The sequence below is a fragment of the Stylophora pistillata genome, chromosome 11 (genome assembly GCF_964205215.1).
Source record: "Stylophora pistillata chromosome 11, jaStyPist1.2, whole genome shotgun sequence".
Taxonomy (NCBI): Eukaryota; Metazoa; Cnidaria; class Anthozoa; order Scleractinia; family Pocilloporidae; genus Stylophora; species Stylophora pistillata.
In genome coordinates, this window is record NC_142529.1 from 11,763,529 (window position 1) to 11,776,955 (window position 13,427).

Consider the following 13,427-nt stretch of genomic DNA (forward strand, 5'->3'; position numbering starts at 1 on the left):
AGGTCTATATGTGTGATTTCAGTCTGAATTCTACTTTCTTACAATAGAGCCAATTTTTGATTCTTCTTTTTTCTTTTTTAGAGAGAGTAATTGATTTATGGGAAATGTGGATTTTAAATCAAGAGCTTTAGCATGTGGTTTTAGTCAGTTCCAATAACTGTGTCCAACAAAGAAACTGAGGGATGGGGTAAGCATCTTAGAATGTTCTGGCTAAAACTTGTTTTCCAATCCTGTCCTGTTCTGATTCTATTCAAGATGGGGTTTTAAAAAGTTTTGAAATTGTACAATTCACTTCATCAGCTAAAGAAACAAAATGGCTAGAACTTGCTTACAGGCTTCGGGTCCGATAAGTTACCGGAATTTACGGAAACAGGCCACTGGCCGAGTCAATGTCTTTATTACAAACATAACATAACATAACATTTATTCAGGAAGTCATGACACAAATACAAAATACTTCCTGAAAAGGGAAAATCGCGAGGTTAACCCTGTATAAAAACAATTTCCCCAACTAAAAAAAACACAAAAGATAAAACTTAATGGCTATAAATTCAATAAATATTCAAAAAATATTGAAATGAATTTTAAGTGTACTCTTAGAAATAGACAATTATTCGGCGTGTACAAAGTATCCTGGCGAGCCATTCCATTTCCCCACTATGCGAATGAAGAAGGAATATTTGTAACAATTACAAACCGCTCTTTTCGGGTAAAGTTTATAGTCGAGGTTAGCTCTTGTACGCTTATTTGCAAATACAAAGAAATGTGGGAAAGAGAGGTGATTGTGTTGTGTTCTTGGACATGCGCAGCTGAAACACTTTACTCTCATATTACTTCCCTTCACCCCAAATTAGCAAATTGCCAGGGAAAGCTGATGAAGTGCTGTGGGTAACCTCTTCGTCGCTTCATGCCAAGGAAACCGAGATAAGCTTGAGTACAGACGTTACTTTTAATTTTTACTTACAAAGCTGTCAGATCCGTATTCCTTTTGAAGGTGCTCGAAGAAAGCTCTCTCAAATAGTTGTTGTTTAAAACTCTATCACGATGAGATGAAATCATGTGTTACTGGAAAAATAATTAATTCGCTATTGACTTCCAAATCGAGACGTACGCGCCTTAATTTTTGTATAATAGCACAGATTACATTACGACTAAACTAGAAATAACCGAAAAATGCAGTCAACAAAGGTGAGTATGAATGCATAGGGTACATAATTTCGTGCAAGATAGAGTTTTATGAATAAAGGATAAACAGAGACATTCGAATCATTGAGACAGAAACCACCGCCATTTCGAAAGCACGCCTGCCTGAAGAACACTGCTCACGACAGCGAGAGTGATCACATCATGAGACAAGCCATGATACTTCATTCCAGTACTGCGTTGCCAGAACCATTTTCATGACTAGGTCATCAAGACGTGTTTACTTACATTCCTTTTAGCTTAGTACAGCTGCTGAAGATGTTGGGGGGGAGCTCCTTCAAATGGTTGTGGTTTAAAATCCTATCAATATGAAATAAGTAAGTATTGCAGAGAGTCAGTTCTGGAAAATAAAGCGAGTTAGCGAACAAAAAGGTTGTATATTCAATGCTTTTTTTACAGAGTTTTCATCCTGCCATGCAAGATATTTCTATCCAAATTTTAGCTATTGACGCCATATCTAATTCCTTCCAGCGTTTCATTATCATAACTATTCTGTGCGGTGTACTTTCATCTATAGACACAAAAAGCTATAAGATAATTTAAAATTCCCAACTGTGTGTATGTCGCATTACTTTCTCATAATATACCACGAGGTATTACGCTCGTTACTTGTCACTGTTTCCTGGTCTAAACCAGAAAATTTAATGGCTTGTGTGATGATCCACGTTATGCCCCTCGAAAGCGTTTTACACTTACGGCGGGTAAAAGTCCTTTTTCACTTGCTCTCGACTGAGAACTTGTAAAAAATCCATTTACGCTAAACATTAACATGTCGAATTAAAGTCCCGATACCTCGCTCCGACGATGGGCTAACGCTCGAAACGTCAGCTTTCATAATCGTAACGGTGGCCAATTTACTATTTCAACTTTGTTGATATATTCAAATTACTAAGTAATAAAGGCCTGATACTTACAGTACTTGTAAATAAATGCAATTACTGAACGCGTCTTCTGGCAAAAGCTCCAACTGGTTGTATTCAAGACTTCTGTAAAATTAATTACCACCAGATTGCTTTACTTCTTAGCAAAATATAAATCAAGTGAAAGCAGGGGAGCATAAAAATCTTGACAATACCTTACAAAAATGCAGTAAACAATAATGGCATGGATAAGTTCTTAGTCATAAATTCAGTTTTTGTTTTAATTTCGGTTGTATACCGCTATATGAACTTAAATGCAGCAATTTTTTTCGAACTTTACAGTGTGGCTTTCATTTTTAGTTGTGGGTACGCGAAGCGTAGAAACGACTATTAGAATGGGGCAGAATATGTAAATGTGTCACTCACTCAGATGTAAACGAATCAATATGTCGACGGTAGACCAATAGGCCATTGCAGAAACGTGAGAGGACTGGGACGAGTTCCTTATATTGATTACATTGAAAATCTAAACATTTCAACTGAAATGTTACTGAATGAAAAGCTACCCAGCCAAGTTTGAGAGTTTTCAGCGGAAAAGTGTCCAAATTGGAGCCTTGCAAAAGTTGCAAAAATTCCATACAAACCCTTAAAAAATTTTTTGCCCTGTCTACTACCTTATCCATACAAACTCTCTATTTTAGGTGATATTTGAAATTCAGTCATTTTGCCATTTTCCTTCTCTAAATACTTCTATTCTTGCTTAACACTCAAATTTAGTTGATCTTTCATTTGAATATCTTAGTTTTTCAAACAAACGGAAAATAACCACACTCTTTTCCAGTCCTCTCACGTTTCTGCAATGGCCTATTGATAGCGACCTTTCGAAATTGTACGGGAACGCCTCTATCACATATCCGACGTAATACTGCGACGTTAAAATTTAACTCGACGTTTCTTCGAAGGAGTTTCAATTTTAATTAAAATACTCATCGCAGTTAGCATATGTGTAACCGAGTCGAAGGTCTTTGAAAGACTGAAGATGTAACTATGAGTGAAGACGCCTAATGCAATCGCTTTCCCGCGATCATCTTATGCCATCATTTGCATTATTGTGGAATATTCCTCGCCGTTCCCGAGTATATTTTGTTTTTAACAAAGCGTCCAGCCACAATCGTTCTTAAAGACAATTTCAAGCCTTCATTCTTCTCACTGGGAGCCGAAGACGCTTAATGCAATCACTTTTCCGCGATCATCTTTCGCCATGATATGCATTATTGTGGAATATTCCTCGCCGTTCCCGGGTATATTTTGTTTTTAACAACGCGTCCAGGCCACAATCGTACTTAAAAACAATTTCATGCCTTCATTCTTCTCACCGCGAGCCGTCAGTATTTATATCGTGATATATCGCTAAAATGAGTAACCGGCGAATTTTTACAGGGGAAATCGAAGTGCTGTTTTCGTGACTGGCCAATTGTTTACTTTTCTGATGGTTTTTACCTCTCATCTGTTTGGTGACTACGCAAACTTTAATTGTGAAAATCACTGTGTGTACACCCCTGAACGTTAAAAATATATCAAGTAGAAGGTACACTTTTGGTCTAAGTCCACATTTTTGTAAAACAAAATGAAAATATACACATGTCGGTTTAAAAGGTGAAGAGTTCGTACCACATACAAAAGCTATCTTCTTTTTTCAATACTGACATCTCGCGCGCGAAATGAGAATACTAAACGATGGTTTGAAATTCTATTTGAGAACGATTTTGGCCGCTTTATTAAAAACCGAACTCAGTGACCACTTTTTTAAAAACAAAATATGCGAGGAAACGGGCAAGGAATATTCCGAAATAGTGCAAAAGATCATGAAAGTGATTGCTAAAAGGCGATTGCGTGACACTCGGTGAGTTGTAAGATGACGTATGTTATCATGTATCAGACGAAATAACAGTTTTCAAAATGTTCAGTCTGTATTCTGTACCCAATCTGAAGTCTGCAGTCTGTATTTTGTACCTAGTCTGCATTTCGTACCCGGTTTTCAGTCTCTTTTTGTACTGACCGATAGCTAAAATGTGAATTCTGGCCATTTATCCAACATCACCCCAGCAATTCAAAGCAATACCATGTAGTTTCAACTGTATCCTGGAGTTACCCCATTGGAATTTAATTGTCTTCAAAACTCATTCAATAGCAATGTATCCCCGACTTATTCGCAGTTTCCTTTGATTAGTTATAAGAAGTATAAATACATACTTTAGGTGGAGAAAATAATATGTTAAGGGGTCCTCCTTACAGTGCAATTAGCGCTGCATTGCATTTTAGAAACCTCCACGGCAACTCCTTTAGCTCACTGTTTTCTAAACGCCTAGTAAATAAAATAAAATGATTCTCCATATAAAATCTACGAGACAATTAGGGCGGGGATTCAGGGTTCTCTAAGTCTTCCTGCGGTCACGTATTGCCTAACAATGGGACAAAATGCACAGATATGCGATTGCCTTCTTTAAAAGGAAGCGCCCTAAAATTTATTAAAAGTCACAGTAAACGATCGGAGCAAAAACAGTACGCAACCAAAATACCTTGCTATCGTCGACTTTTACATCGACGCATTCCGCTTCTTTGCGGTTTTGAGTATGCGCCGTAAGCTAATAGATAGACATAGATAGACGTTTATAGACGTTTATTAAAAGATACCTTAATAGCAGCTGGAAGCTGAATTGCAAAGGTGTACAAATTATGTAGGAGAACTATACAATAAAATCAAACCCAAAAGGGAACTAATTTACATATACAATTATAATTAATGTTAGTTAAAATGTCTTGCGCTTGCTGGAATGAAAGTATATCTGAACCGATTTGTTTTAAAGGAAACTCTAACTGGTCTGCGTCGTCGTAATTCCATAAGTTGATTTCGGTTATCGAAAGGCAGTAAGTGGTATAAACAATCCAAAAGATTGGAGACAATGTTGTTAAAGAATTTTAAGCAAAGGTCTTCTCTCCGATCCCTTAGGGTTTTCAACCCTGCCATCTGAAGCACTTCTCTATAGTGATTATCACAACCGTATATAATTTTCAAGGCTCTCTTTTGGACACGCTCTAAACTTAAGCTCAAATAATTGGGGAGACTATAATGGTAGACCTGACATTCATAAAGTAAGATAGATTGAATACACGAAACGTAAAAATTTGCTAATTCTGGTGATGGTACCTTAGCTCGCTTTAACTGGGTTAAAAAGTAAAGGCGCTTAGCGGCCTTTTTAACCGTCTCAGTAACGTGAGTGTTCCACCTGAGGTTGTCTTGAAAATACACACCCAGTAATTTCACGACACTAACGGTACTAACCTTAGAGCCATTAATTTCTGTAAGATCGTATGAAGTAGGGGAGCGCACAAAGGAAACTCTTAGCTCATTACATTTTTTTGGGTGGAGTTGAAACGAGTTGAATGTTGACCAGCAAGCTACTTCGTTTATGATAGACTGAGCATTGCTAGGGCCACCCTTGTTTATGATAATAATAATAATAATGATAATAATAATAATAATAATAATAATAATAATAAGGTTCTTTATTAAGAATTATTGTGCAAACAGACGTGCAACAATTAACATGAATAGAATGAATAATGAAAAAGAAAAGGTATTAATTACTATTGAAAAGACATCTATTGATAAAAACTGATTTAAAACGGCTTGTCTGAACCTTAGGCAAAATATAATTATGCGACCTAGTTCTCAACTGCCGTGTTCTCTGGGGAGGTAAGAGATCGCTCAACGCAGTGTTGGTGGAAGAGATCCTTTGCCATAATTTCTTATCTCTATTACAACGGATATCCAAGATACTGTGTTGCTTTAAGCAGTAACCCAGCTTATAACACCTGGCAAAGAGCTTATCAATTCTACTTAAATATTTACTATAAAAAGCACACCCCCAGACCTCAATAGCATATGTAAAAACCGAAAGAATCAAACTTTGATAAATTAAGTCCAAATTCTCAATAGGGTAGCCATAATATTTACATATTTCATGATTTCATACACTGTCGTATCATCTATATTTTTTATACAATCACTGGCTGTTGGAACTTTCAAATCGTTTATCATAACCAAGAATAGCCACGGTCCCAATTTTGTTCCCTGCGGTACTCCTGCTCGGACCGATCCCCACTCTGAGAGACAATCATGTGCAAGTTTGACCCTTTGTTTCCTATCTTTAAGAAAGGCTATTATCCAATTAATGATGTAAGGGTTGATGTTGTAGGTCGAGAGTTTCGATAGCAAGAGGCTGGGATCTATCAGATCGAAGACTTTTCTATAGTGGATGCAAAGATCTGCACGGTATTGCCCGTTCCGTCTGTTGCTTGCGCCCAATTGTGCATCGGATTTATCAATGTGTGCGCAGTGGACGATCCTGGACTACACCCAAATTGGTCGGGTCCCAAACGTTTCAGAACTGCTGGTTTCACATGATCATGGACGACGTAGTGCTCGGCAATTTTTGATAACGTTGGTGTCAAGGAAATAGGTCTCAAGTCTTCGCCGCATCCTCAACTATCTTTGTTTTGGGAAGAGGTGTTTGGGAAGAGGTGTTTGGGAAGAGGGGTGATGTTTGTACATTTCCAAGTGTCCGGTAAAGTCCCTTGACTAATAGAGGAATTGATGATACAACGAACGGGCTGAGCGAGCTCAGGAGCGAAGTCACGCAAGACCCAGTCTGGAATATTATCTGGGCCCCGGCATTGGAGGAGATGACCGCACTAAGGCATTTGAAGGTAGTTTCCAGTGAAATAATGGGAGTTTTAAAACCTTCAGTGCTCACTATGTAAGCACGTGGCAAGTAGATTCAGAGTTGCCTTCATTCGTTTATTAAAGAAAGATACGTTAAGACTACGAAGAGGCTCCAAGTATCTTTACGTGGTGTCACAAGGGGGATGATGAAGTAGGCGAACAGATTCTATGGTGATTTAGCTCGTTACACTAGTAAAAGTGGAGGAGCAATCGACCCGACCGATCGTAAAAGCCACAATGACAACCGTGTTTTTTAAAAAAAAAGTCCTGCCATGGATTGGAGTACACACGGCAACTTATACAGCCAATTCAAGATGTGGAGCAAAAGTGTGAATTTTCAATTTGAAAGTTTGGCCATCCTATTCTTTAAAGAAGATAATTCATAATTTTTTTGTTGGTTTCTTTTTTTTATATGGTTTTGTTCAGCTCAATTGTGTTTATTTCTTTCTTTTACTATATAATAATACAAAGTAATGATATGGGACCTTGAAAGTATAGTATTTGGGTCAAAACTAAAAAAACAACCACTTTTTGTAAATTCTTTTCCAAAATTCCTATTAAAAAATTTATCTGGTGGAGTTAAAAAAGGAACATTGACACATAGATTGGCAAAAATATCCCCCCCCCCCCCCCCACAAATAGCAAAAAGTGTATAAAAGATACTCACAATAAGAAAACCTTTTGTGGCAGTAACTGCAGAGAGTCAGAGGTCAGCAAACTCATAGAGCAGTTGGCCATTACAATGGGTATATTCCTTTCCTGATAACAATGACACTGATCTGGGCATCCTTATAAAAAGAGAGAAATATATATAATCAGCAGGAAATATCCTTCTTGATACCAGAGAAGAAATTAAGAGAAAAGCAAACCGGGATAAAATTATAGCAGATTTCTCATGCAAAACCGATCTTTGCGCTCGACAAAGTTCCAAGTGAAATCCACTGACATAAAATTCTGTAATTCCATAAATAAAGATATCTACATTTAACTGGCACTTACCAAAATTCAACTTCTCGGTACTGTCTGCCCATGATACCATTGTGATTATTACTGCCGCTACAGACACATAACCGAAATTATGAATATTGGTTATTAATGTTATCATTTTTAAATTCGAAAACAACAGCAACAAAAAAAAAACAGAAGTAAAATAAAGCAGCGACAAGAACATATCAAAGATAACAAAAAATAACAAAAAGCAAATAGATATATTGAATTCTCATATCTATAGACCTAAAATCGACTAAATCGATCTCCATGACACCTACGGACCATCTAAAAGATTATAATCAAGGAATTTAGACACGAATTATGAAAATATTATTTTTGATGGGGGACAAACCTTGCTGTAGCACTTTTTTCTCCCTTTCGTTATCGACTGTTTGTTTATCATGTAATTAGAGAGGCCATAAAGCAGTGCTCTACAATTATCCAATTTAGAAGAGACATGGTCAGGAATCGAACTTCCAGCAGTGTTTTCACTTCAGTGCTTCCTGATTTTACTAGTGTTCCTTGGGTGATTATGAGAGACCTTGCATCGAATTTCATATGCTGATCGATTCACACACCAGGGTTTCCTCGGACTTCCTCAGGTAATTACATAGTTTACATAAACCAAAAAGGGATTATTTTAGTGCTCCTAACAAAATACGAGGGATGGAATCCTTCACAGGTCTTAATTAATTACATGCCTTTAGGACAAATGAAATGGTGTTCAGTTTTAAGAATAGTTACATACAAAGCCAAAGAATAACAACGCATATGTTGCCGCTGGATAACATTGCTCCGTTCGACCTCTGGGCCTAGGGGAAAAAGTGATAAATTTATATCGATAAAATTTCTCATCGGCGAGTTTTCAATTTTTTAACTTGTTGTATACTCGTGTTTTCATAACTTAGGGCTTCTTTTGCTTTTTCAGTTGTTTCAGAAGGTATCGAGGATTTCAATCGTAATTTATTTATTCATTACATCAAGGATCTCTTGACAAATCTTATCTGTCCACTACATCGAAGGTCTCTTAGATTACTTTGCAGTCAACCCTTTTTAACTAGTAACAAACTAACTGGAGTACCAACCGTTCAAGTGGCTTGAACCATCTGTTAAACCTGACCGTGCACACGCTAAAAAACCTATGCCATCCCGAGTTAGGTATACCTGATTAACTGCTGTACGTTAGCACAAAAAGTTGAGAGAGTTTTGCATGCATGCAGTGAAGCGTCCGTTAGCTATATGTTGGCTTTTATTAGTACAAAGAAAAAGCAATAGGGTAAGTTTTTCCATGCACACTCACACCTCTTTGATGGGCCTGGGGTTGGTCGGTTCTTGAAAGTTATTTCCAGTTGACGAAAGCCCGAGATGAAACTGTATACAAATGATATAATCAAATAGTGTAGAGATTTAGCCGCTAAGTTAAACAATGAGAACATCATAATTATATTTCTTGGGTATAGATTTTTTTCCCTTTTATTCTGTTTCTAATCAAAATATGTGCTAAAAATTTAAAGTTAATCATAACTCGAAGGGGAATATATCGCGGAAAAAGTTTTCCAGTTTGAAGTAAATATAAGGAGACCCTATAATCTGTAATTCTCTAAAAGCAGGATCAACATGAGCTTCACAAGGACTTTGGGTAATAATTCTACTACAAGTGATTTTGTTCTGTTTTTTGTTTTTGTTGTTGTTGTTGTTTTTTTTTTTTTCTTAAACAAGATGATTTTTTGAAGCTAATGAAGGAACGCTATAATCAAAGTACACGATACTCAATGCCAGGATAAAATAAGCTACGATAAACGGTTCGCTGCGAAGTAATACATGACAAAAAAGGAGAATGAGATGTCATTACAATCATTTAGAAATTTCCCTTTCAAAACACGTGTGACAGTGACCTCTCACGCGAAAACGTTCCTCAGGAATGAACGCACGGCCAGTGAAAGCACGGCAAGCGAACGGATGAGAAACGGATAGCTAAGCCGTTTGAAACGGAACGGCCAAACAGATGCACGGATGAAGAAAATATTCTCACGAATGAAGTCAAACGGAAACACGGTTGAAAAAACTATTCGCACGGATGAAATCAAACGGATAAACGGATGAAGAAAATTCTTGCACGGATAAAGTGAAATGGACACACGGCTGACAAAAATTTTTGAACGGGTGTAGTCAAACGGATACACGGCTGACAAAATATAATTGCACGGATGCAGTCGAGTGGATGAACTGATAAAAATTTTTGAACGGATGTGGTTGAACGAACGGACGAATGAATAAAAATTTAATAATTAATTTTGAACCGCTGCGGTCGATCGGCCAGACGACCGAAGATAATAATCGTAATCGTAATACTCTTATTCTGGAACAAGCGACTTTGCAGCTTTATAAGAACGAACAGCTCGATCATTTTTTAATAAAGGACAACTGATTGATTCGAAAATCCTGATCTGCGTTGTAATTCATAGTTTCAAGAGTAATTTTTTTATTGCCTTTGCCGCGGAGAAACGACAGCTGTCTGTGCGCTAGTATCTCAGAACATCTAACCACAAAACAACAATAAGCCTAAAAGCAAAAGACGCGATATTAAGATATATAAAATGTCAAAATTATATACTAATCCACGCTAGAGATGTAACTCCTAATTCCACGTTTACAGTCAAGACAACAAGCGTACCCTCAGATCGTTCCAGCAACTAGTGTTAAAATCACATCGACATTCCTGTACGCGTAATAAGCAATGAAGATACAACGAGAACTTCTCTGTATTTGGTCAGATTGAAAATCTTAGAGTAGGTTATATTTCTTAGAAGACATTTCCATCAAATTCAGGGAAACTGAACTGGTAGAAATTTTGTATTATTTTGCCTTGCGTGTGAATTCACGCATCATTACGCATGCAAGAATGCAAAGAGTGTCTCCTGCTGTCTGCGTCAAAGTAAACATTTTTCAAGATTTCTCTAAATTTTTAATTTTGTCGTACTTAGTTTACAAAATTTACGCAAAAGCTTACAAAAAGTGACTCCTGCTCGAGCGACCAAGTTGCGAACGGCTAGAGTGAATTAATCATGACTTTTTTGAACGGATAATACGACCGTTTGAACGGAAGCAAATTTTTTTCGCACGGATAGCCCGAGCCGTTCGAACGGAAGCATATTTTTTTCGCACGGATAGCCCGAGCCGTTCGAACGGAAGCAAATTTTTTTCGCACGGATAGCCCGACCCCTTCGAACGGATGCAAATTTTTTCGCATGGATAGCCCGAGCCGTTTGAACGGATGCAATTTTTTTTCGCACGGATAGCCCGAGCCGTTCAAACGGATGCCCAATCCGTTCGCACGGCATACACATGGCATCCGTGCGTAAAGGGAAAACCGTTCGGAAGTGAATATATAGAGTTTGAACTTTTTCGGGCGGCTTAGCGTAAGCGTACACGCATATGTCTCTTTTTTTTCGGCTTCATAAGATACGTTTGTTCCAATTTCTTCTCAGATTAAGAGACTGAGTCTATCTTTTTCACCATCCGGATTATAAACTTTGTGTTTAGTTTCTTTTTAACGCTCTTTGGCTGTGAAAACGTGACTTGGATTTGATCGTTGCAATTTTACTTGCCTTAAATGTTCTCCCTTGAAAATGGCAGGACAATATGTTTCACCTACCAGCCACTCAGCTACTTCTGGTGTTAATGCAGTTTGCTCGGTAAAATGAATTTTTCTACCAAATCAACAGTTCTTTTGTTTTATCTAAACAACAGGTCCCATCCAAATGAGTACGTTTCTCACCATCTAAGAAAAAAGAAAGGACGTAATTTAACTTACAGAAGCTGTAATCTTCCACTTCTGCTTTTTGCAAACACAGAGAACCAAGAACCACACCAAGACAGCTGCTTATCATCAGGCAACTGAAAGTATAAACAAACGCACATTAGTTATTATATTTTTTCAGAATCTCAAACAGCCTGTGCTCTCTCGCCTTTCTTTTAAGATTGTGATAATTCAGCAACCGAACGGTGTAATTAAAGAAGTGTTTTTTGTTCGACATCGGCATGAACTAGCTACTTAGATTTATTAATTGTAAATTTAGACATGCACTAAAGTTTTAGGAGACGCATGATTTTGATGTTTTGCAATAAACTCAAGTGCTGTAGCAAGTGCAAATTTCGTATTGTATGGTAGCCTTAAAAAAGTGTTCTAGATCTTTACTCTTCTGTCTGTTATAACTGGGCGCTTAATATATAGATCAGTTGTGTCCACTGATTAATTATTTAAGTAGACTTGCCACATTATATGAGCAGAGCAGCTTGTGTTGACTACACTGATTCGCAAACCGTTCAGGGTAATTTAAAAGTGTCTTTTCTTCGATGGCGGCATGAGGCATCTTTTAAAGTTAAGAGAAATGGCATAAAGCAAGGAAAAGGGAATACCTGCTGAGAATACCCTTTTCTTATTTCAGGCTTTAGGCTGCGCGAGGCTTTTTATAAATCGAATATTTTCAGCTGACGAATAAGCCACTTAGGTAATATGTTTTCATCCGAAATATGAAGTTCCTCAAGTAATATATCAAAAACGAGTGCGAGTGTTTCCATGATTAGGGGTTCCAAACACCGAGAAACAGATGGAAGCACGAAGCCGCGGCCGGGCATTGGCTTTGAAGATGTAAACTGATTCGTCACCATGGAGATTGGAAAATTGCCTACACTGTGTGCCTGCTGATAGTTACTGTTCGCTACGGTTCATTTGTTAGTTGTCTCCTTTGCGGCCCCATTTTCGCCATTTTTTCGCAGTTATGCGGTTTTTCGGTGAGCAGAGATCGTCCCTTAGATAAACTCTCTCGCAAATCCTGCGCTCCATTTTTATAAAAACAAACGTTATAGACAATTTGTTCTTCAGGTGTTTCGATTCTTGACAACCAAGGAAATGGAGCCATAAGATGACGTAGGACGTCCTGCTACGCGGCACCGGCTTTCCACTTCGTCCTTTGGTGTTGCCGAAGAGCACAAAAGCCTCTAAACCCTTAGACGCTCGCTTTCCTGTACGGAAGGGACATGTAGACGAGAAAACTCAGGGTTAAGCGGGAGTGTCACACGTCACACCGATAGAAACAAGAATGTCATTGCCATGTTTTTGAGAAGGTACGAAGGTTCATGATGCTTTACAACACTTCCCCCCAACCATCACAGTGCAAACGATTGAACATACTTCCAGGAAAAAGCTAGTGAAGAGAAATAGCAAGTTATTGGACGATAACAGCCGCGGTAGAGGGTTCATTTCGCAGGAAGAATATGAGATCAAAGTCACCGAATAGGAAGATCGTGTCTGTTGTGCAGATAAGCAGTGGTAAAAACAAAGCAAAAGCTGATTCTCAACGACGTAATTCAGTGCCGTAGGTTCTGTTGATTCGAAGAGTTGAAACAGAAACATTTGTAAAACTAAAACAGCAGTTGATTGGGAAGTCAGGTTGTTGTTTTTTTTTTAAATTTTGTCTTTCGGAGGAACTGACTTCATCTGTAAATAATTTCTCCGACGTGAACAATCAATCACGGTCGCTCTTAAAAGAAACACTGCACCAATAAAATGGATATTTATGGAAGAA

General features: G+C 37.8%; 1 protein-coding gene and 1 long non-coding RNA gene across 2 annotated transcripts; one reads left to right on the forward strand and one right to left on the reverse strand.

Moving 5' to 3' along the window:
• Window positions 1–378: 378 nt before the first annotated feature.
• On the reverse strand, window positions 379–11,715 carry LOC111326812 (uncharacterized). The gene is made up of 9 exons (XM_022930893.2): window positions 11,654–11,715; window positions 9,142–9,210; window positions 8,588–8,651; window positions 7,849–7,905; window positions 7,517–7,637; window positions 4,357–4,428; window positions 2,118–2,189; window positions 1,432–1,503; window positions 379–1,036 (listed from the first exon to the last, which is right to left on the reverse strand). The coding sequence occupies exons 3-9, from the start codon at window positions 8,628–8,630 to the stop codon at window positions 961–963; spliced, it is 513 nt and encodes a 170-aa protein (XP_022786628.2). The 5' UTR covers window positions 8,631–8,651; window positions 9,142–9,210; window positions 11,654–11,715; the 3' UTR covers window positions 379–960.
• A 466-nt stretch (window positions 11,716–12,181) lies between these two features.
• On the forward strand, window positions 12,182–13,427 carry LOC148720059 (uncharacterized). The gene is made up of 2 exons (XR_015993009.1): window positions 12,182–12,633; window positions 12,725–13,427. It is a non-coding gene; the product is annotated as an uncharacterized LOC148720059 (long non-coding RNA).